The sequence below is a fragment of the Salarias fasciatus genome, chromosome 6 (genome assembly GCF_902148845.1).
Source record: "Salarias fasciatus chromosome 6, fSalaFa1.1, whole genome shotgun sequence".
NCBI classification, from domain to species: Eukaryota; Metazoa; Chordata; class Actinopteri; order Blenniiformes; family Blenniidae; genus Salarias; species Salarias fasciatus.
Genome location: NC_043750.1, coordinates 1,633,479 through 1,655,286, shown reverse-complemented (window position 1 = coordinate 1,655,286; position 21,808 = coordinate 1,633,479). Strand labels below are relative to the sequence as shown.

Below are 21,808 nucleotides of genomic sequence, written 5' to 3'. Positions count from 1 at the left end.
CAAATACCGCGCTGAATGTGTTTTACTGTTGGGTTTCCTCCACATTTTGTCGTAGTAGTACAACCAATGCATCAGAAGCTGCATCGCCATGCGCGCGTGTGTGTGTGTGTGTGTGTGTGTGTGTGTGTGTTGTATGTCTGCTGCTCCACTCACCGATGTTGCAGTGCTCCCCGGTCCATCCCTGGTCACACTCACACTTGCCCTCCTTGCACACGCCGTTCTTGCTGCACAGCGGGTGGCACGCCTTCTGGTCGCACACGCCGCCCGTCCAGCCCTCCTCGCAGCGACACACACCGCCGTAACACACGCCGTGGCTGCCGCAGTCCACCTCACACACCTCTGTTGGAAGGAGAGACCCACACTCAGACAGGAGACACTCTTTCCTTCTGGGTGAAAACAGTGGCGACCTGAAGGGTTGTTGGTTCAAATCCCTGGTGGAAGACAGAGTGAGCTTTACAGAGAGGCTGCAGCTGCTGCTCAGTGTGTGTGTGTGTGTGTTCATCTTACAAACTAGTAAATGAAATGACGACTCTTCTCCAAACTGCCTCTCAGGGACAAATAAAGTGTTTTCAATTGAACCAAATTCAATTTGGAGCATTTATTAGTTTGCCGAGCATCACCAGTGTTTTATCAAGACAAACACACTGTGGATGAGGAGAGTCCAGACCTCACGCTGTCGGAGTCTGGACCAGACCACATGTCTGAGCTCTCGCTGGCTCTCAGCGATGAGGCCTCGGAGGAGAGGAGCTGCTCCGTGAGGCTGAGGCGGAATCAAACCCAGCGTCCTGCGGACAGGAAGTGGCAGAGCGGGCGGAGGCGCGGGGAGCGCCGCGCTGCAGCCGCGCTCTTTAACATGAAGGCTGTGGAGCGGCTGGCGTCTCCACGACACGACGCCTCTGAAGAACATGCAAACCCCACGTGGGAGTCGAACCGCAGGCAGCTGGACAGAGCATCTGGCTCGCCCCCTGCTGGTTGGCTGACTAAGTCCCACAGTTCAAATCGTTCCCACCAACAGTTACAATAAATTAATGACGACATCCAGGATCGTGCTGGAGCTGGAGCCCCCCTCACAGGACCAGAACCAGATCCAGCACCGGTCCGACCCGCTGCGCCAGCTGAGACGTCTCGTTTCATTCAGGGGTTTTTGAAATGAGGACAAAGACGACGAGAGCAGCAGGAAGGGAGGAGTGCTGCGACCGGGCGCTAGCTAACCAGCACTGACTGGAAGCCTCCTGTCACCGCGCCGACTCGTCAGCGCGCTACACCACGTCCGTCTGCAGGGGGGGCACAGCAGGCTGGATGGAGAGCCAGGAGGAGCGCCCCCAGACCCCCCCAGACCCCCCAGACCCCCCAGACCAGACCCACTGACTGGCTCCACAGCCAGACTGATGAAAAATACATATAAAGAAACCAATTAGGATTCTTTTTGTCTCCTGTGAGTGTCCTGACTTCACCTGGAACAAGCTCTATCTGCATGAGGATCTCACACACACACACACACACACACACACACACACACACACACACACACACACACACACACACACAGCACGAGTTGAAAGAGACTGAACAACACACTGTTTAAATACATATAAGGAGCTGGAGAGCTCCAGAGAGAGAAAGTGTGTGTGTGTGTGTGTGTTTTGACAGATTCTCAGAAAAGGTCAGCACAGAAACAAAAAAGAAGGTAGGCTTGTGTGTGTGTGTGTGTGTGTGTGTGTGTGTGTGTGTGTTCTACGTTCTGTGTGAAGGTTCTACAAAGAACAATATGTAATTGAATGTGTGCTTGATGGTTTTGACAAGACAATGCTCAGTGTAACAGCCTGAGGCAACACAAATAGAAGTGAGAACACACACACACACACACACACACACACACACACACTCCTTTGTTTTTGTGTCAAGCCATCTGTTACTGATCTGCATTCCTCCTGTTTTCTTCTCTCTCACCTCCTCTCTGCATCACTGCTGCCTCTTCAGGCTTCTTCTCTCTTTCTCTGTATCTGTGTGTGTGTGTGTGTGTGTGTGTGTGTGTGTGTGTGTGTGTGTGTGTGTGTGTGTGTGTGTGTGTGTGTGTGTGTTAGTCTGTTAATGCTGCAGGAACTGCGTTGACTACAGTGAGACTCCAGCAGTCAGGTATCCAGTACTGTACTGTGAGCTGTGGACCTCTGAGCATCGTGCTGCAGTGGTTAGCACACCTCCCTCACAGCAGGAGGGGTCTCGGTTTGGTTCCCAGGGCTGTGTCCATGTGTCCATGTCTTCAGCTTCTCAAAAATCCTGAATGGACCCAGTTCTGGGAGATCCAGGGGAACGGAACCAGAGAACAATCCCCTGTTGGTTCTGGCTTTGAGAAGATCCTGACTGAACGAGACTAAATCACGGCGGACAGCCTGGACCTCGAACCAGGACGGAGGCTTTTTCCAAAGTTTCTTTCCAGAGCAGCACTTTTCTTATTTTCAAAGCCTCATTTCATGTGCTTGACCTGGCAGAGAGGACGCAGCGGAGCCGCCTTCCTGTCGTCCAGAGTCCGAACCCTCCCGGAGTCGGGAGACGCTCCAGAAAGCAGCGCTGCAGGGTGTCCGGCGCCCCGGCCGCCCCCTGCACTCCCACTGCCGGCATCGATCGGCCCGGTCTTAAAGCGGTTCCGCCGCCGGCCGTGTCTCCAGCCTCCACGCCGCCTCACAGGCTCGAGTGGGAGGAGTTCAGGCTTTGTTCTGAGTCGTGACGAACTGCGAAGAGTTCTGAGGTGTCGGGGTGGGAACGTCAGCGGAACCCAGAGGAGCAGCTGCTGGAGGAAGAAGGCTCTTCACCTCACCCCCGATCAGCTGCTCCACTACCGGAGCTTCACTTCCACCGCCTGTTACAAAGGCTGTCTAAAGCTGTGAGCCGTTTCATTTTGTCATGCTCTAAATGTGTTTGCTGGATGTGTTTCTGCTGGTTCTGCTGGTTCTGCTGGTTCTGTGCAGAGGTCGGGCGGATGTGGTTCTGCGGCGGAGCCACGCACCGAGCGAGCAGTCCGGTCCGGTCCAGTTCTGGTCGCAGGCGCACAGGCCGGTCTCGGCGCTGTAGGTTCCGTGTCCCGAGCACTGGTCCGGACACATGGCCTTGGCGATCTCGCAGCTGGCGCCGCCCCAGCCGGGCTGGCAGTGGCACTCGCCGTGGATGCAGACGCCGTGGGCCGAGCAGCTGGGGTCGATGCAGTCCACTGGGGGGCAGAGAGAGAGGTCAGAGGTCAGCAGGCTGTCAATGGAAAGGTAGGATTTCTTTATACAGAAGACAAACTAATACACACACACACACACACACGCACTGGCAGTGGATTAGTGTGACCGGATATTGAACTAATCTGATTACTGGCCCCTATCGCACGCATTTGCATATTTGCAGCAGCGTGCACGTGGTCCGTGCACGCCCTCGCCGGTGGGAGACGAGTGTGTCCGTGGTGTGTGCGTCCCGCCGGCGGACAGCTGATCCGTATCGATTAATCCCGGCTGATGAGAGTGAAGCCGGCCCGCCGCTCTGTGTGTGTGTGTGTGTGTGTGTGTGTGTGTGTGTGTGCGTTTCAGATTATCGGAGGCTGGAAACCCGCCTGTCGCCTGCAGAGACGCGGCCAGGCAGCATTTACGGACTCCAGACACACGGGCCACGAGCGCTCAGCGATGGATCCGTCAGGATTAGCAGGACCAGCCACACATGGAAGCTGTTTGCATGTTCAGTCCAAACTTTATCGAGTCTTTTCAGAAGGTTTTCCATCTGAGGGAAAACACCTGCAGCAGCTGAATGCACTGAGAAACACGCAGGACAGTTTTACACTGTGTGGCTTTGACCTCAGAACAACACACCTGCAGTGTTCACTGGACACGTTTAATTCTTCTTTTTTGAGGCGATGTCAACAAATAAAGACAAAAATCCATATCAGTGTCTTCTAGTCCGTTATTAAATATCGCTTGGTGGCCTTACTTCAGTCTTTCACTTCATGTGATGTTTGTTGAATTCAGTCCCGTCCAAAGTGCTGTTTTCACGCTGAAAAGCAGCGGCAGCGCGGTCTGTTCGGCGATGAGCCGGACTGGTTTCTGAAGTCCAGAACGCAGCAGGCGGACTGCAGCTTCCTGTTCTGAACCGTCAGTCTGGCTGCAGAACGGACTGAATAAGTCGGATAACTTTAAAGTTTGTTTCAGGCTTCGTTTAATTTAGTCATGTCAGAAAACGGTCAGAGACAAACATGACTTTATATCCTGTGATATTCAGTAATAGAGCAGCCAGCAAAGCAGCTGTTAGCACATTGTTAATAATGTGATGAAACATCTGAGCCAATACTGGAACGACACTTTACCTTTACATTAATATGTTTTTACAAAATTAAACAGATCTTTGAAAAGGCTGCAAATAAAGTAATGAAACAGAAAAAGATGATATTTTTGGAAGGGTTGATGCAGTTTAGTGGATCTAAATAGACGCCACTGAGCAGCTTTGGCTCAGTCAAAGAGGAAGATCAGTCGTTTTTATAATATTATTGGTTTAAAACGTTTTAAATTGACAGAATTCTGACATTAACGAACATCTCCGCTGTGATCTGCTTCAGCCAGCAGTTTCATTAACTCAGCTGATGTAAATGAACACGAAAAACTCTGAGGTGAAGGTTTTTAATTCTAAACTCATTCTTCTGTGATTTGATGTTGAAAGTTGAATTCTCTTTTGAAACAGCGTCACGATGTGAATCAAGTGAAAACGTTCGATTCAGCAAAATAATTTTAGCTCCTGAAAACATAATTATTTTCATTGAACAAGCTCATTTCAGTAAGTTTCTGCCTTAATTCACCACATCTGAGCCTCAGAATGAAAACATCCACCAACACTAAACTGACAAGAACTGATACAAAAAAAAATAAATGAAAAAAATAAATTGATGTTGAAAGCTAAAAGCTGCTGAAAAGAATTTAAATCAGAGCCGTCCAGCTCAGGAACAACATAAAGCATTTGGATCATGTTCTTCTGTTGAATCCAGATGTTTTCCTGTCTCTCGGCGGACGCCGGTTTGACAGGAAGAAGTTTACATTTCGTTTCAGATTCATTCACACAAAATCTGAAAGATCTGAACTCTACAAAGAAAAGGAAAACATGTCGGTCTGCAGCCTTCAGGACCAGAGGAGCCATTTATGCCGGATTTCCAACAAATCAAGATTTCCTGGAGCCGCAAAACACTTTCAACTTTAAAGACGAGGCGAACAGCTTCCAGAGCGTCAGAATATACAGTGGCTTTGAAATACGCACAAAAACTGTATTTTTTAAGACGTTTTAGGAACAGCTCTGGATGGCAAACCTTTCAATATATTTCCATCTGTCTTTAAAACTGGGTTTAGCAGCGTCATCCTTCTTTTTCAGGATTTTTCACACAATTTTGATATTTAGAACAGAAATACTTTATTTTTTGGATTCCTTTAAGGAAGGATCCACTCAGAATTAATAGGAAGAAAGCTGAAAATCAAGGACAGGATGAAAATTAATTATCAGAATATACGAGACCTGACTGTCACTAATATAAAGACAGACAAGATTAAATTAATCAAAACACAGCAAACTGTGTGAACACGGAGTCTGATGAGTCCGGCGGCCACAGGGAGGAGGAGCCTTCAGCCACTTTGATCAAATCATCATCATTTTAGGATATTTTTCCATTTTAGGTATTTTTTTTAAATCCAAGAAATTGAAGTCATTTTGAAAATGGTTTGTCAGAAAATGTTTATATCATTTAGTGAAAACTTCAGGGAGCCACAACAGAAGAGTCAAAGAGCCTCATGTGGGTCCAGAGCCGCAGGTTGAACACCCCTGGGCCGGTCAGTCAGGGTGTGTGTGTGTGTGTGTGTGTGTGTGTGTGTGTGTGTGCGAGCCTACCTTCCTCACAGTTGTCCCCCTTGTAGCCGGTGTTGCAGATGCAGGCGCCCATGATGCAGATGCCGTGGCCGCCGCAGTGGATGTCGATGCACTGGTTGGCCGGCACGTCGCACTCCGTGCCCTTCCAGCCGCTGTAGCACTGGCAGCGGCCGCGCGAGTACTGGCCGTTCCCGCTGCACAGCACCGGGCAGGCGGCTGCAACGCACACGCCGCAACGTTCACCTTCCACAGGCTCCAGAGCGGCGGCGGCGGCGGTGGAGCAGCGCGCTCGCCGCGTGCTTACCTCGAGAGCAGTCCGGCCCAAGGAACCCTGGGAAACAGTGGCAGATTCCTGACAGGCAGTCTCCATTCCCATGACAGTTCTGAGGACACTCCATGATGGAATCTGACAGAGACAGAGAGACGGGGGTCTGTGAGAGGGCTGGACACACACACACACACACACACACACACACACACACACACACACACACACACACACACACACCACCACGAGGGGCCGGTCCTCTGTGGTTGCCATAGTTACAGCTGGTCGGCCCAGTCAACACATCCTAACATCCAATTACCCTGCTGCTTCTCCCTCACACACACATGCACGCACACACACACACTCGGGTGTTTTCTTGACATTTCGTCCACCCTGAAGACACTCTGACTGACCAAATCACCAGAATCTGATCCTAAATCTGCCAAAACCTGAAAATCGTGCAGCAAACAATCCGACAGATTTCAGGTTCGGCGGCTTCAGACGAGCAGGATTCACAGACCAGACAGTGAGGAAGGATGCTTCCACACCCTGGTCACTTCAAACATGGACGGAAAGTGTTTGATAATTGTGATAAATTCTGCAATCAGTTCATTTGAGGCATTTTCCCATAATTCACAGAGTGAAAGTGGATCATCACATGAGTTTACATTTCAGTTGATATGCAGCAGCAGAGGAGGACCAGACATGATGGAGCTGTGACGGAGACTCAGCGCAGCTCCAGATCCTTCAGCGCAGCGATCAGCTGTGACTGCAGGTCGGTCTAATCCACAGGTCACTCTGACGCACAGCAGGAAGATTAACCCCAATGATCAGCAGTGATTCTCTTCATAATGAGAATAAACAGGCTCCATTCATCTCCCTCCTCACTGATAACCAGCTCACTGACTCTGTCGATTTAGAGGAACGGTCCTGACGTCCGCTAACAGAAGAGACGGATTCATCACAGAATCAAACACTGACAAGCTTTCTATTAACACATCTGGTTGAAGTCAGTCTGGTGCTTTATGCGCTGCATTCGGCTCTTCGCTGCAGGTCAAAGGTCAGCAGCCTCAATGGAGAGTCTTTACCTATGACGATGGTGTTGTAGGAGACTTGCTCTGTGTTGCGTCCGTCGTTATAGAAAGCCAGGTGCCAGATCCCCGTGTCCAGGAACTGGATGAACCCGGCCTCATGCACGTTGACGGAGCGCGCATGGCGCACTCCGCCGCCGGACTCGTCCTCGTAGGACCCCGGCGGACGGGCGAACACCGAGTCCAGGTCGCTGAGCGCCCGCTTGTCTTTGGAGATGAGGCGACTGCCGTCCAGCAGCTCCACGAAGTCGTACTGCAAAGACAGAGACCAGACCGTTTAGGGGGCGGAGTTAGCATTAGCAGCTAGCGTTAGCTCAGTGTCAGCTGGGTAACCCCAGCAACAAAGTGAGAAAAGCTGTCCGGATGTGGACAACCAGACGGCTGTCACCCTGAGACCAGATCCAGATCCGGACTGACTGCTGCTGAGCCACATCGGGGTTTTCTGGGCTTTCAGCAGATCGCTCTCTTTCAGGAGTTACTGCGCAGTGGGAGAAGGACTGAACACTAAAAATAAAGAAACGGGACCTTGAACAGATTAGATTATCACAAGGACGAAGGCAGCGCTCTGTCTATTATCTGGAGAGCGAACACTGAGCCGTGATGGCGCTGCCATTGTACGGCGCCGTCTTCAACAGATAAGTGGATTACTCCCTTGATCGAGGACATGATTCACCACACAGATGTGAGTGCAGTCATTAAAGCAGAGGCTTGATTCTGTAGGGAGATTATCAGCTTCATTATGAACTGAGAACACACTTGACCCGCACACACCAGCCATGGCCGGGAACAAAGCAGGACGTCTGTCAGCACGTCAAGTTTCTGGTAAAAGAGGAAGATTTCCGTTGGAATCGGTGTGTCTGTTGATCAACAGATCAGAGTCCACTTCCTGTTCTTAAAAAAAAAAAAAATCAGCAAAGAAAACCCCTCTCTAATGAGATGGAGCAACATCATTTCAAAATCTGTACTTCCATTAAATATGAAACACTTAATAAATCCTAAACGGAACCAAACGCAATGTTGATCTCGTTCTGAAGCAGTTCAGTTTGATGAGCGACACTGCGGGTGACCTTTGACCTGAGTTGTGGAAGTTGTGAGGGCGGTCCTCACGGGCCGGACCGGGCCGTCAAACATTCGTCACACGGGGAGATCTAAAGACCCCGTCAATTAAAAAAGACAGCGTGAGTCCCTCCAGGTGGGAGCAGGCTAACTGCTGGAGCCATTCCCAGTCACCAGGGATGAGAGGAGCCTCTCTCACACAGACTCTTCCTCTTCCTCTTCCTCTTCCTCATCCAGCAGTCACGTCGCCTCACCCTCAGCAGACGCTTCATTAACCCAGAGGCTCAGTTTGAAGAGGAAACATTAGAAATACTATCATGAAGGGATAAACATAAACACGTTTGCTGTTTGTCTTTTCGGTCACTGATGCAGGTGGAAATGAACCTAAACTCACTGAGACTCAGACCAGGAGGGATCCAGCAGGACCGGCAGGACCGGCAGGACCGGCAGGACCGGCAGGACCGGCAGGACCGGCAGGACCTTTCAGATCACTTTAGAGATTCTGACCACTGGAGGGTCGTCCTGTTTTAGACTCTACATTCATATTGTCTCCTCAGGACGTCCTGCTGCTGACGGGAGAGTTTACCTGGTCAACACCGGTTACACCTGGTCAACACCGGTTAGCTCTGATTGGTACTGGTTAGCTCTGTTTAACCCTGGATAACTCTGATTAGCTCTGGCTAGTCCTGTTTATCCCTGGTTAATCCTTGTTGGTCCTGGTTAGCCCTAGTTATTCCTGGTTAACCCTGATTGGTTCTGGTTAGCTCTAGTTATTCCTGGTTAACCCTGACTGGTTCTGGTTAGCTCTAGTTATTCCTGGTTAACCCTGACTGGTTCTGGTTAGCTCTAGTTATTCCTGGTTAACCCTGATTGGTTCTGGTTAGCTCTAGTTATTCCTGGTTAACCCTGACTGGTTCTGGTTAGCTCTAGTTATTCCTGGTTAACCCTGACTGGTTCTGGTTAGCTCTAGTTATTCCTGGTTAACCCTGATTGGTTCTGGTTAGCTCTAGTTATTCCTGGTTAACCCTGATTGGTTCTGGTTAGCTCTGGTTATCAAATATTTTAAACTTAAAAACTGAAAAGTTCTGGTGTAATCAGGTCCACAAAAAAATGTTGAGCTCAGTGAGCTTGTTTGTAGTGTGTGTGTGTGTGTGTGTGTGTGTGTGTGTGTGTGTGTGTGTGTGTGTGTGTGTGTGTGTGTGTGTGTGTGTGTGTGTGCGAGTGTCCGGCCCACCTGTGTGTGTGAGGGTGGGAGGCCTTTGCGTCCATACACTCCTACGAGAGCGTCTTTCTGCACCGAGATGTTGAACTTGAGGAACTGTGGCTGGTCGATGTAGAGCTGGGACCTCCAGAACACACCTGGAACACACAACCGGGAGGATGAAGCTCCGCAATACACACACACACACACACACACACACACACGCACATCAAAATTCTCACACACGAGTATGATTTCAGGTGTCTGTGTGTGAGCTGACCTGGTGGGACGTCCTGGACGGCTCTCCTCCCTACGTCCACCTCCCCGGTGTCGATGGTGTTGTTCTCTAACAGGAACATTTTACCTGCAGCAGAACAGACACACACACTCGTGCAGTCAGCGCTCAGCGCCTCTCCTCTCCCTCACCGTGAAAACGTCCTGCTGGAGGAGTTTCTCCTGCTGCACAGTGCCGAGGTCTGAAGACTCCACATCCAGCGCTGATGGATGCTTTCTCTCCAAAAACCACACATCTTCACATCAGTCATCTTTCCAGCAGCCCGGCGCCATGATGATTCCTCCGCCGTGTTCCACCGGAGGTCAGCCGGACCCTTCTGTCCGGCTTCACCCTGCGGTCTGTTAACACAGCGAGTTCTGCTCCGGCTGCTTTACAGCCGGATCAGGAAGAAAGCCGGTGGCGAAACTGACATTTATTGATCATCTTCCTGCAGCCGGACCATCTTTCCAGGCCTAATTGAGCCCATGTGAGCAGCTCCACTCAGCAGGCGGCTCTGACGTGGGCTCAGCGGTGGCTTATGGGAAACAGCCTGGATCATCATCACATCGCTGCCAAAGACGGAGAACGGCGCTTCTCCTGGACATTCTTCTGCTGGACGAGCGTTACTTTGTGAGGTTTTAAATGTCTAGATCAATCCTGGGTGAGGCAGAGTAGTGCTGCTCGCTTCTCAGATCCACAGAAACAGCTTTTAATCCTGCTCCCGACCGCCCGCAGCCACGCTAGGCTAACGCTCCGCTCCATGAAACCTCAGCTCAACACTCAACTTTCATGTGTGCATACCGGTGTGTGTGTGTGTGTATGTGGTGTGTGAACGCTGAAACTCTTCAAAGTCTGTAATTTCATCGTCCCTTCCTGTTCATAACGTTACACTTTAACAGCTTAAGTCAGGACATCTGGGCAGTAAAACTGTGTGTGTGTGTGTGTGTGTGTGTGTGTGTGTGTGTGTAAAATATATTTATGGCAGTGAAGACATTAGGCACATTGTTTATGTTAATATGAGCTGCAGCGCTCACACACCCACACACACACACACACACACACACACACACTCCTGCTCTTGATGGGACTGTAATAACAGGCCTGCATTCGGGACCATCAGTGGGTCTCAGTGTTTTGCCACCAGCCTCTGCAGAAGCGTTCCACCGGGTTGTTTGAGGCGCGCCGGGCTGTAACTCCCCTCGTCTCACAAATCCACACACTCCATCTGTAACCTGCTCAGAGTTCTGAATTGCAGCTTTAAACACGAGGCCGTCTGTAACCTGCTGCTTTCTCTCACTCAGATGTCAGTAAACTGGTTTTCATGCTGAAGTCCTCTGCACAGCAGGACTCTGTCGGACGGATCATGAAGGTCTGAGTCTGAGGTGAAAAATGAGAGAGTAGAACGTGGAAGAGGTGTTTAACGTCAGCCGGTGGAGCTCACCTCCGCTAATCAACGAGGTGAGTTCAGTCTGATGACTTCAGGAGGAAGAGGAGCCTGTTTTGCCGTCAGCCATGCTGGTTTACACCTCTGCTTGTTATCGACCAGGGGTGTTCAACCTGCGGCTCTGGAGCCACATGTGGCTCTACAGTCCCTCTGTAGCGGCTCCATGACGCCTTCACTACATGAATAAAGATTTAACTTTTGCTTTTAGCAGTGACACACTGCAGTATTCTTCAAAATGATTCATCACTCTTGGTTCAAAAAGGATTCAAATAAAGCTGCAAGTTAAATTTGGAAAAATAGCTAAAGCCAAAAGAAATGGGGGCAAAAATGATCAAATGGCTTAAAAAGCCTGAAATGTTTAGAATTTCTAAAAGAAAATTAAATATGGTTGAAAAAACATGAAGAACTGGTTAAAAAGAGGTAAAACAGCTCGAACGGCTAACATTTTGAAATTGTCAAGAAAAAAAATCTGGTAAAAAATAAGTTAAATACAATAAAATGTTCACTGTTCTGAATGCTAGTTTAAACTTCATGAATGCATCAGAAGATTTAATTTGTGTTTCTGCCTCATCTTAAAGGTGAATGTTCTCTACGGCTCAGGATCAACTCGATTTGGTGAAAAGTCACAGAGAACGGCTGTTTGGTCACGAAGCATGCAGAACGCTGTTCTGGACAGAGAAATGAGTGTGTGTCTGTAAACCCGCCGCCACATGGGAGTTTGCATGTTCTCCACCAGCTCCGGCTGTGTCCAGGCCTCAGAGGCTGAGAGCGTTTCAAACCGAGGAAAAGCTTCAGGATCTCAGTGAAACGAGAGGAAAGGTTCAGCCGCTCATTGTTCCGCCTCGCTCCTCGTGCGTTAACGCTCCGCCAGCCTCCTTTCATCGTCCCCGCTCGCTTTGTGTTCCGGGAGCAGAGAAGAACGGAGAGCGGAAGAAAAGGGAGAAAGAGCGAGAGACGAGGGAGCGATGGAGACGTTACGCTGAGGGAGGATGACAGGCCGACAGAGGCGGAGCGGCGGAGGCCGAGGCGCCGCTGAACGGCGTGACTGGCAGGACGGGGTCAGCCGCCGCCCGGGACCGGGACCGGGACGTCCAGTCCGTCCTCTCACCGTCACACAGCGTCCCCGATCCACCGGGCGCAGGGTTAGAGAAGATGAGGAAAGCAGTGAAATCCGGTGAATTCTGGATTTCACCGCGTTCCGCGTCTTCCCCTCACAGATTTCATGCTTTCATAACCCAGACCACGGGTTCGTGTTCATGTCTTCTCCTTCTGTCTCCCCAGGCTGTCAGAGGAACTGATTCTGAACACGACGGTTTCATCTTCATGTGGTTTTGTTCCAAAACACCAAACCTGGATTTTACGTAAAGCAGCATTAGAACTCAGCCGGACCCTTTCAAACGTTTGTCACATGCAGATCATCTAAACAAGACTTCAGCTTGTTCATCCAGAGCTGAAGTCACGTCTCGCTGCTCGCTCCGTCTCGGAACCCCGCCTCCTCCGTCACAATTAAACACTGGGAACATCCATCTACCTCCACCACCTCTGGACTCCCACTCCATCCGCACGCAGGAGTAATTACTCCTCACATTAGCAGCCGGCACAAATCACTAATAATTGCGTTTTAGTAGCAGAGGAGCCGGGGTCGTCTGCTGAGCCTCATTGTTCCAGAGTCTCGTCTCAGCGCAGCAGCAAGGTGATGTTCTGTCTTTCTGAGAGCAGAGACACTCTGCTCCTCCGAGCAGGAGGGACGGAGGGGACTCACCGTTGTCTGTAGACACCATGAAGGTGTTGGGAGTGGTGTCCCTTCCTCCTCCTCCTCCTCCTCCTCCGTTCTCAAAGGCGCCGTATCCCTCGCTCTCCTGCAGCTGCCAGTTCAGGCCAAAGAGGTGCATGGCTGCAGGGAGAGAGAGGAGAGCAGGTCACGACCTCATCGTGCAGCCGGGTCACAGACGGCCGGAGCGCCGAGGAAGGAGCGATGGAAGACAAGACAGAGACCACGTAACGGGCCTCGTGATGGAGCTCAAACTTTCCATGTATTTTACATTCAGTGGTCCAACAAACTGAGTTTTTCAGTGTGTGTGTGTGTTTGTGGCTGTGTTGTCCTGCTGAGGTTTCAGTGAATTCTCCTTCTAAACTGTGTTGTTTTCACATCAGTCTGACTTGCTTTATGTTTATTAAGGTGTTTAAATGAAGGCAGAGCTTCAGTCTTTACATCTATTCTAACATTTAGTTTAGAGCAGACATTTTTATCCTGTGGTCTGTGAAATGACTTTTTCCTTTCACCTCTTTATTTGTGTGAATATTTATACATTTTATTATTGGACTTTAAACCTTTTTTGAGGCATTTTTCTGACGCAGTTATTTATTTATTTATTTATTTATTTATTTATTTATTTATGGACTCTGAGAAAAAAATATCCTCTTTTAGACCACACACACACACACACACACACACACACACACACACACACACACACACACACAGATAGAGTTGAGAGTGTTTGCATCAGGAAGCCTCGGGCAGCTTATCTGACATAATGCAATACAACATTCACCTCTGCCACCTACATGTTCTCTCTGCTCCTCTGCTGGTGTGTGTGTGTGTGTGTGTGTGTGTGTGTGTGTGTGTGTGTGTGTGTGTGTGTCATGGCTCGCTGCCTGTATCTCCCTCCTCTTCCTCCTTCCCTCTGAATTGAGATGTTAGTTTGAAACTGTTGTCCAGCAGGGAGAGAGAAGCTCATTCCCATTCAGCCTCACACACACACACACACACACACACACACACACACACACACACACACACACACTGTCAGACAGCGCTCAGACGCGCCGCCCCTCCTGTGGTAGATTCTGCATGGTGTCTGCTGAATTATGCTGACTGTCTGATGAGGAAGTGCAGAGCTGATGTGGCGTTTTAGAAAATGAACCAGCAGAGGTGCACGGTGGAGTGTGTGCGTGTGTGTGTCTGCCCGGTCAATCTGATTGAATTACACACTCTTTGTGTGGGCGTCCACTCATGCATCGGTGTTTCATGTGAGGAGATGTGCTGTTTCCAGGCTCATTGTTCTGGATGAACAATGGCCGGCGGCACAAAGCGGAGCGCGGGCGCCTTTCACCGCGGCAGTGAGCGAGTCTCAGCTCAGCGCATTAGGCAGGTGACGGAGTCAATGGGAGTCACAGATTCCAGGAGAACGCGTCTGACCCTGATATTTACACACTGCGCTGAGGCACCTGGCCCTGAGGCGGCTTCTCAGATGAGTCACTGTATTGTTCCCTCACCGTCTCTGCTGATGTTCCAGGAAAGCAGTCAACTTTGTGGCTCTTTGTCTCCACGACAAATACTGCCAACTCCATCTCCATCGGAACAGGGAAAACACAACTTCTGCAACACGTGCACTGTTGATTCAACGTGTGCCTTTACTGCCTTTTAATGCAGCGTCATCTGCGTACGGTGGTGCAGAACACTGTATCACAAACTATCCCACCACCTACTCCCCTGACAGGATAATGATAATAATAACTGGGATGATTTCAGTGCAGCACTCGTTATCGACACACTGCTGTCACAAGCAGAACAAAGGAGAGCCATGGTTCCTGTGTAAACAGGAGTCTCGTCACTAGAGGGATTCATTTCACCATGGCGGAGCAGTGTGAGGCCGCAGGGTTGAAAGGTCACAGCTGTTCAGTGACCAGCTCAATTCATTAGATACACTCCAGACAGGCTTCATACTGAACCACTGAGACTGAAGCAACTCAACCAAAGCTCTGGCTGCTGAAGCATTGTGACTCGTCTGTTTCCTCCCAGTCTCAGTTAGCTGTGTGATCTACAGTGATCCACTGCACCACCATCTGGCACAACCTCGGTATTACAGGATGAGGTGGGCGGGGCTACCTGAAGGTATTAGAGGAAGGTTTAACGATGTTTTATAATCAGCTGGGAATCTGTTCGAAATGAGGAACCTGCCTTCTGCTTGGACTGAAGCTCTGCCTCTCTAACGGGGGTAAAGTGAAGGGGAAGGTGGAAGGTGGAGGCGCCATCTGTGAATAAAATCTACCCCCACTCGGCTGAGCATGACCCTGTACAGTCATACTGGATTACACCGACCAATGAGAGCAATCTGAGGCCTTCAAACCAAACTTCAGACTCTCTGCTGTCGGTCAGTCAGCGTCAGAAAGAGCTTCACCGCACCGGACGTGTGCAACATCTGGAATCATCAGGCTCAAACTGAAAGGTGGCCACGGAGGAGTGAGAGCCTGAAGCAGCTGTTAAGTCGAGGAACCATCAGATTCTCTGGGTTTGACCTTCAAAGCCTCTGAAGAAACCACAACAACAAGCTGCAGTCTTCACAAACAGCCCAACACAAAGATATGTAGCACCTTTGGAAATGGAATGGGAGTGTGAAGGAGCCCATAATGTGGTCTGTAAATTTTACGACAATCTGCCTATTAAAGTTTGATACGATCACCACTTTACGACGCCGTTTTGCATATATTCATAATGCAGCGCACTATTCTTAGAGTCTGTAGCATTCAGGATTTATACCCCACCGTCTGTTTGCACAACTTCAGCTCAGAAGAGCTCTGCACAAAGAGGGAAGCTGTAAAGAAGAGAAGGTCGTGCAACCTCCAGTGTGCACGGATCCTCAGTATTCAATCAAGTGGCGTGAATCTCACCCTGCTCCAGACGAGGCTTTTATTAGGCGGAATTTAAATACAAGCTTCGACCTTCGAACTTGTACAAAGTTCTGTGGGCCGCGGCTTTACGACACAGCTCGTGGTGATAACAGGGGTCATTTTCCCTTCTGCTGGGGGGCTTCGGCTAAAATCCAAGTTTTATGCACTTTGGAAAGTGCATGTCGGATGATTGAATGAAGACACCTCAACCTTTACGGGTCAGACACAAAGTCTAGCCCCAGGCTCTTCAGTCAATAAACGAATGCTGAAATGTTGATATCTGCTGATAATGTGTGCTGTTAAATACCAGAGCGGGGGGGCGGGGGGGCGGGGCTCCAGACTGAGCTGAGCGAGGCGCTCCGTCTGTATCGGGGTATACAGATACCTGTATGCCATGTGGATGATGGCAGCCTGAATCCTGAAGATCTGAACAGCACATTGATAAAAACAATATTTCATGTTGTAATTTCCATCGAGCCACACGGCGCGGCGGTTTGGCGGCCGGGATGTGGCCAGTCCACAGAGGGACAGTCAAACAGAACATACAAAACCCAATTAATTTCCTTTCGACACCTCACATGTTAAATATGAGAGGGAGCCGGCGTCCCGTGACGCTGCGTGACGGCGCCGCGCTGCAACCTGTTTGTGTTGCTGCAGCTCCGGGCGGAGAGAGCGGTCCGCTCGGGTCCTCGCTCGGCCGGCGCTACAGCCGAGAGCGAGCCGGTCGTGTCAAGGACCAATTACCGATTCAACTTGGGAACATTTAGAGAGAGAAACCCCCGCCACGGCCAACACACACAATTATCCTACACACACATCCGCAACTCCCTGCCTCATTAAATTAGAGTCCTGCTGTGCTCGCCCGTTACCCACAAGCCTCGGCGGTGAGGACGGGAGCAAAGGGTCATGGGAGAGTGCTGGCTAATCGACAGGAGCCGCATGTCTGTTTCTCTGTGATAAAGTAAGAGGATTAATGACCATGGTAACAGTCACACAAGACTGACTTCCTCCAACACAACCTTTTTAGGAAATTTAGGAAATAAGAGAACATTTCAGGGGAAAAAAAAAACCCTAGCTTGGTTTAATTTAAATGTACAGAAGTCTGGAGTCAGGTGGAAAACTTGATGTTTGTTCAGGGTGGAGGTTGAATCAAATGCATCAGTTTAATTCCACCTCGAACACCTGGCTGCCGGTAACGACCCAGCAGAACTTTACTTTGTAATCACATTAGGAATCGTGTCATGTAAGAGCCTTAATGAGTCCGTTTTCCTTGGAAAGGATGAACTGGTATGACTGAGAATCTTTGAGATTACAGTAAAAGAATCCCATAATGCCGAGGAGGTGCACTGAAATGACCACCAAGATGCACGTTTTCCCTGTAAACTCTGTAAATGGAGCGTTTTCTGACGAGATTTCCTGAAGGAGCGTTTAATGGCTGGAGGCTCATTGCTGAACCAAGCGACGTCCGTTCGTCCAAAGACTTAATTAAAGCGTCAGTCAGGTGCTCCCGTCCAAACACCCGGCAGCTCGCTCCTCCGCACGCCGCTGGATAATCACATCATGTCAGTTTACAGTCGGAGCTGAGGGAGGAGGGACGAGACGTGGTCGTCTCAATCCATGAAGACAGGAAGACGGCGGCATCCGAGCTGCCCCGGCGCTGGAAACGACCAGCGGCGACACGGCGGAGGAGGAGGGCATGTTCAAACCCCAGCAGGACGCCTCTCAGCTCACACCAACCCCGCAGATATGAAGACCTTACAAGATCCTCCGAAAGCTCAGAGAGACGAAAAGGCTGCATGAAACATGCCAACTCCACAACAGTGGAGTCCACCTGGAACAACCTTCCTGTGAGGCAACAAGGCTAACCACTGCACCAACGTCCCTCTGCAGCCTTGAAACTCCGACGGAGCACGTCTGGAGAGGCTTCGGCCACAAGGCCGCTCTTCAAGTTTGTGTAAATTTCTGAGGCTTGGTAAAGCGGGAGAAGAAAGGCTGGAGACGGCCGGGGCTGCGGGCGGCGGAGTGAAGTCCAACCCCAGCGCCGTCACGCCTGCAGGCCTCTGCTTCACACAGGGGCAAATCGCCTCCGCTTTGAAACGTTCGGCCAAAACCCAGCCGACAGGCAGGTCTGAGCGCAGTCCGAGCCTCCAGCCTCCGAGCCAGGCACGCTTTCACAAGTGGAAATGATGGTTACCTTGAAACACCGAGTAAAGAGGGAAAACCTGACCGGCAGGTAAAACAGGCTCACATCTCCATCTGCAGAAATCGCTCTCCTCCAAACATTCAGAGGGATCCAGCTGCAGGAAGATTCAGGAGGGACAACCTGCTGCTTCCAGCTGGACTCGCTGCTCTCAGCTCCTGTCCCTCCGTCTCCAGCATTACATGAGACTTTGTCTGGGAGTGTTCTGCGTCTGTGATGAGACTGCAGCTCTGAGGGATCGATGTCTGAGCGCCGACCCGGCGGAGCTGAAAGCAGGTCTGGACTGAACCACCTGAGGCCGAGCGTCAGCTCCCCCAGTGCCGAGAGCCCACGGCCGACAGCCGGACGACTGGTGGGGAAAAGCTCCGCACGTAAAAACTGCTGCCACGGAGCAACGTGAAGCGCCGTCCGTCCGTCCATCTGTCCGTCCGTCCTCCACCCACACGGCTGTTAGTGCTCACGCTGCCCAGCGCACTCGTGTGGGTGTAAATTGAAGACAAATCCACTTCCTCTGACAATCAACCACAACTACGGGGGTATTCATTCCAGGAGCAGATCACACACAAAGCTCTGCTTTAATGAGATGCTCATCATGTCAGGTTTCCGCACTGGAGAGTCAGGTCACACATTTCAGGAGACCTGCTGCAGAAACAAACAGTCGACTGTCACAAAACATTTTAAAACGTTTCTACCGTAAATCCTCCTATAGTAGCCGGGGCTGGAGCTGCACCAGGCTTTAAACGGAAGGAGGCCTGTATAAGAGAGAGGCTTATATTTTAAAATTTTCAAAAAGTAGTGCAGTTTAGAGCTGGGGCATATATCCAATTAATTCAATAATTTGATTTTATTTTTTCAATCAATGTGAAAATAATTAAATCTCAAAATCGAGTTTGTTTTCTGTCCCCCCGCCGTTTTTACTGGATGCGTGTAATACACACAGTCGCCATACCGGAGGACTGGCGCTGTAGCACAGACTACCGTCAGTACAGCGCCGTAGTGCTTCACAGAAAAAAAGAAAAGACGAAGAAGAAAAAAAAAACCGGCTTGTACAGGGAGGCGGTTTTTATGAGCTTTCTTCAGTGACGCACCTGGTGATGAAAGGAGACGGGCTTTTGATGGAATACAGGTCATTATTAGAGGATTTACGGTATTCTACTTGTTCCTGTCCAGACTTCTCAGACTCAAATTACATTTTAAAATATTCAAAACACAAAAAAGGCACCACGTCCCACACACCTTCACTACCTTTACACAGCAAGTGACTGTAAATGACTGCCCCCTGGTGGTCTGGAGTGGAGACACCATAGAGTATTTGCAGTCACGTGACCTGGATGTTGGCAACCGGAGGACCGCCGCCATGTTGGAGTGAAAACAAACGGTTTTACGCGCTGTCATCCGTAGAGAGTAGTGCACGTTCAGTGTTCTTTAATGTTGAAAATGTGGACTGATAAGGAGAGCAGGGATGTTGTTGTGTTGTCAGATCAAGTGGACAATCTGGACGTAACACACCAAAGACCGGTACCGGGAGAAACTACGGATTTCAGTCTGCAGCAGGACCCGTATGCAGGGCCGAGACTCCAGGACTCCCGTCTGCAGGACGCGGATATTTACTGTTTTCTAACCGACAGTTCTTCTGCATACAAGAGCCTGGATTCACACAAGTATTTTTTTTTCTGGCTTTGTGGGAGCGCTGGGACGGTATCGAATCGGCAAAACAGACAAAGTTCCTGTAAAGTCTAAGGTGCGTATCTGCTAACTTACAGGTCAGTGTTAAACTCCAGGCCAAAATGGACTTGTTCATTATGTAAATACTCACAATCGGCGCTTAAATATGTTCATTTCTAAGGAAAAGCGATCATCAACAACACTGAAATGGTCCTAAGCTGTTGGCAATACAGAACTGTAGCTGTTTTTTAGAATGCTCTTCCCACATTTCACACATTGTTGTCTTAAAAGACAATTTATTTAACAAATTGGTGACTGAAGACAGCAGCCGCAGGAACTCCTGGTATTTTATAATTCAGCTGATCGTTTTTGTTTTTTGTTTTTTTTAACTCTGCAGAGTGAAGCTGAGTGAAGAACAGAGCAACACATTCTGGTCTGAACACAGCCGCAGAGTGAGAGCAGGACCTCCCAGAATCCCTCCTCACCTATACTGAAGAGAACCTGCTACCCAGAATCGCACAGATTCCGTTCTGAATCACGTGTCCCTACTACAGAGAAGATAACGGAATTAAACAATTAGCAACTGAGAGGCCATTCTGCTGACAAACCATATTCTCAAGTATCCACATCTTTCATAAGCAGATTAATAAATGTTCTGTATTGTTTAGAACTAAAAGAAGCATGTGACGAGAGAGAAAGACAGATCTTGTGTGGCTTATTAACATTTATTGCAGTGTTTGTCATTCTTTACATTGTTCAGGGTTAAATGTCAAACAATACAAACACATCTGTACTTCCAAGTCTCCCCATCATTTCTCACCTGTTCTAAAAAAATGTTCCTTATGTCTGGATTCCACCAGTAAGCATTTAGCCATAAAAACAGTGACTAGAAAAGCTCAGTTGTTCCCATCAGCTTCCATTTCCGGGTCCACCACTGTCTCTGCTGTGTCTTCTGGCTGGGGACGTCTTGAAAAGCTTCATGCAGGGTTAACAACACTCTGCAGCTTCAGTGTGTCTTTGAATCGCCCTTCTTTTTTTGCGTCCTCTCTGTGCATGTAGCTTTGCAGAGCTCGCTGTCTTCCTGGTTTTTTGGGGGATGGCAGGTGTTGGAAGATCGATGGTGTGTACGCAGGAGAGACAGGATCGTTTCTGACAGTTCTTGAAATAATTTAGAAACGGGGAAAAAAGAAAATCAACATTAAACAGTGCATATGCCACTCAGACAACATTATGATCACTGCTAAGGCTGATGTACCGAGTCCAGATTACTGAATTAATTAATATGGATCACGATTAGTTTGTGATTAATTTGGATCAAGTAAAAGCTGAGCGGCTTGCAGCTTTGCAACTAACATGAGGACATTAAACATGCGGTCCACATTTAGTCTGGGTGCAGAGGAGACCCGGGGGGAGGGGGAGAGAAGCCAGCAAGAGCATCGATGAAGAGAGGGAAATGACAGGTGAAGGCTCCGATCAGCACGGACTCACACAGGACGGACAATTCGGAAGGCGTTAAACTGATTTTTTGAAAAGACCAAGTAGTTTTCAGGCCTGCATACTGTTAGCGGATCTATTTTTGGTCTCAGAGTGCGGCCGTGGCTGGTTCTGCCACCGGTGCGAGGTTTACAGAACAGTACAGGAGGAAGAGACGCCTGATCGTATCAATCATCAGTTAAACAGAGAACAAATATATAAAAGCACACACACCTCCAACGGAACGTTCCACTGGTTCTTGCTGGTCACCACTGCTCTGTTGTGCGTTCCTCAGCAGCACGCCGAAGTGCAGCGATCCACTTCTCTCTCCGTTCTACATCGGCCGGAAGCCTGTGAAACGACGCTCCTTCCTTTTTCTCTCTGTAGTCGCTGCACCAGCTGCTACACGGCTAAGAAACACTTTTTCACTACTTTGATGCAGATTTCTCTGCTGAACACACCAGAAACACTGTGGGCTCCGGGTTTGTTTTCACTCCAACATGGCGGCGACATCCCAGCATGCATTGCGAGGCCGGGTGTGTGACGTCAGCTGCAAATACTCTATGTATTTAATTTGATGTGGTCAGAGAG

At 49.6% G+C, this 21,808-nt stretch overlaps 1 protein-coding gene across 1 annotated transcript in view; it reads right to left on the bottom strand.

Annotated features, from left to right (window-relative positions):
* Nucleotides 1-21,808, bottom strand: part of tenm3 (teneurin transmembrane protein 3) — a 212,090-nt gene that overhangs the window by 73,846 nt on the left and 116,436 nt on the right. Inside the window, exons 6-13 of the mRNA XM_030092889.1 lie at nucleotides 12,968-13,099; nucleotides 9,768-9,851; nucleotides 9,521-9,645; nucleotides 7,228-7,483; nucleotides 6,176-6,277; nucleotides 5,893-6,087; nucleotides 3,005-3,205; nucleotides 154-339 (exon numbers count right to left, since the gene is read on the bottom strand). Coding sequence (XP_029948749.1) covers nucleotides 154-339; nucleotides 3,005-3,205; nucleotides 5,893-6,087; nucleotides 6,176-6,277; nucleotides 7,228-7,483; nucleotides 9,521-9,645; nucleotides 9,768-9,851; nucleotides 12,968-13,099 — 1,281 coding nt within the window. The remainder of the gene's footprint in view (nucleotides 1-153; nucleotides 340-3,004; nucleotides 3,206-5,892; nucleotides 6,088-6,175; nucleotides 6,278-7,227; nucleotides 7,484-9,520; nucleotides 9,646-9,767; nucleotides 9,852-12,967; nucleotides 13,100-21,808) is intronic.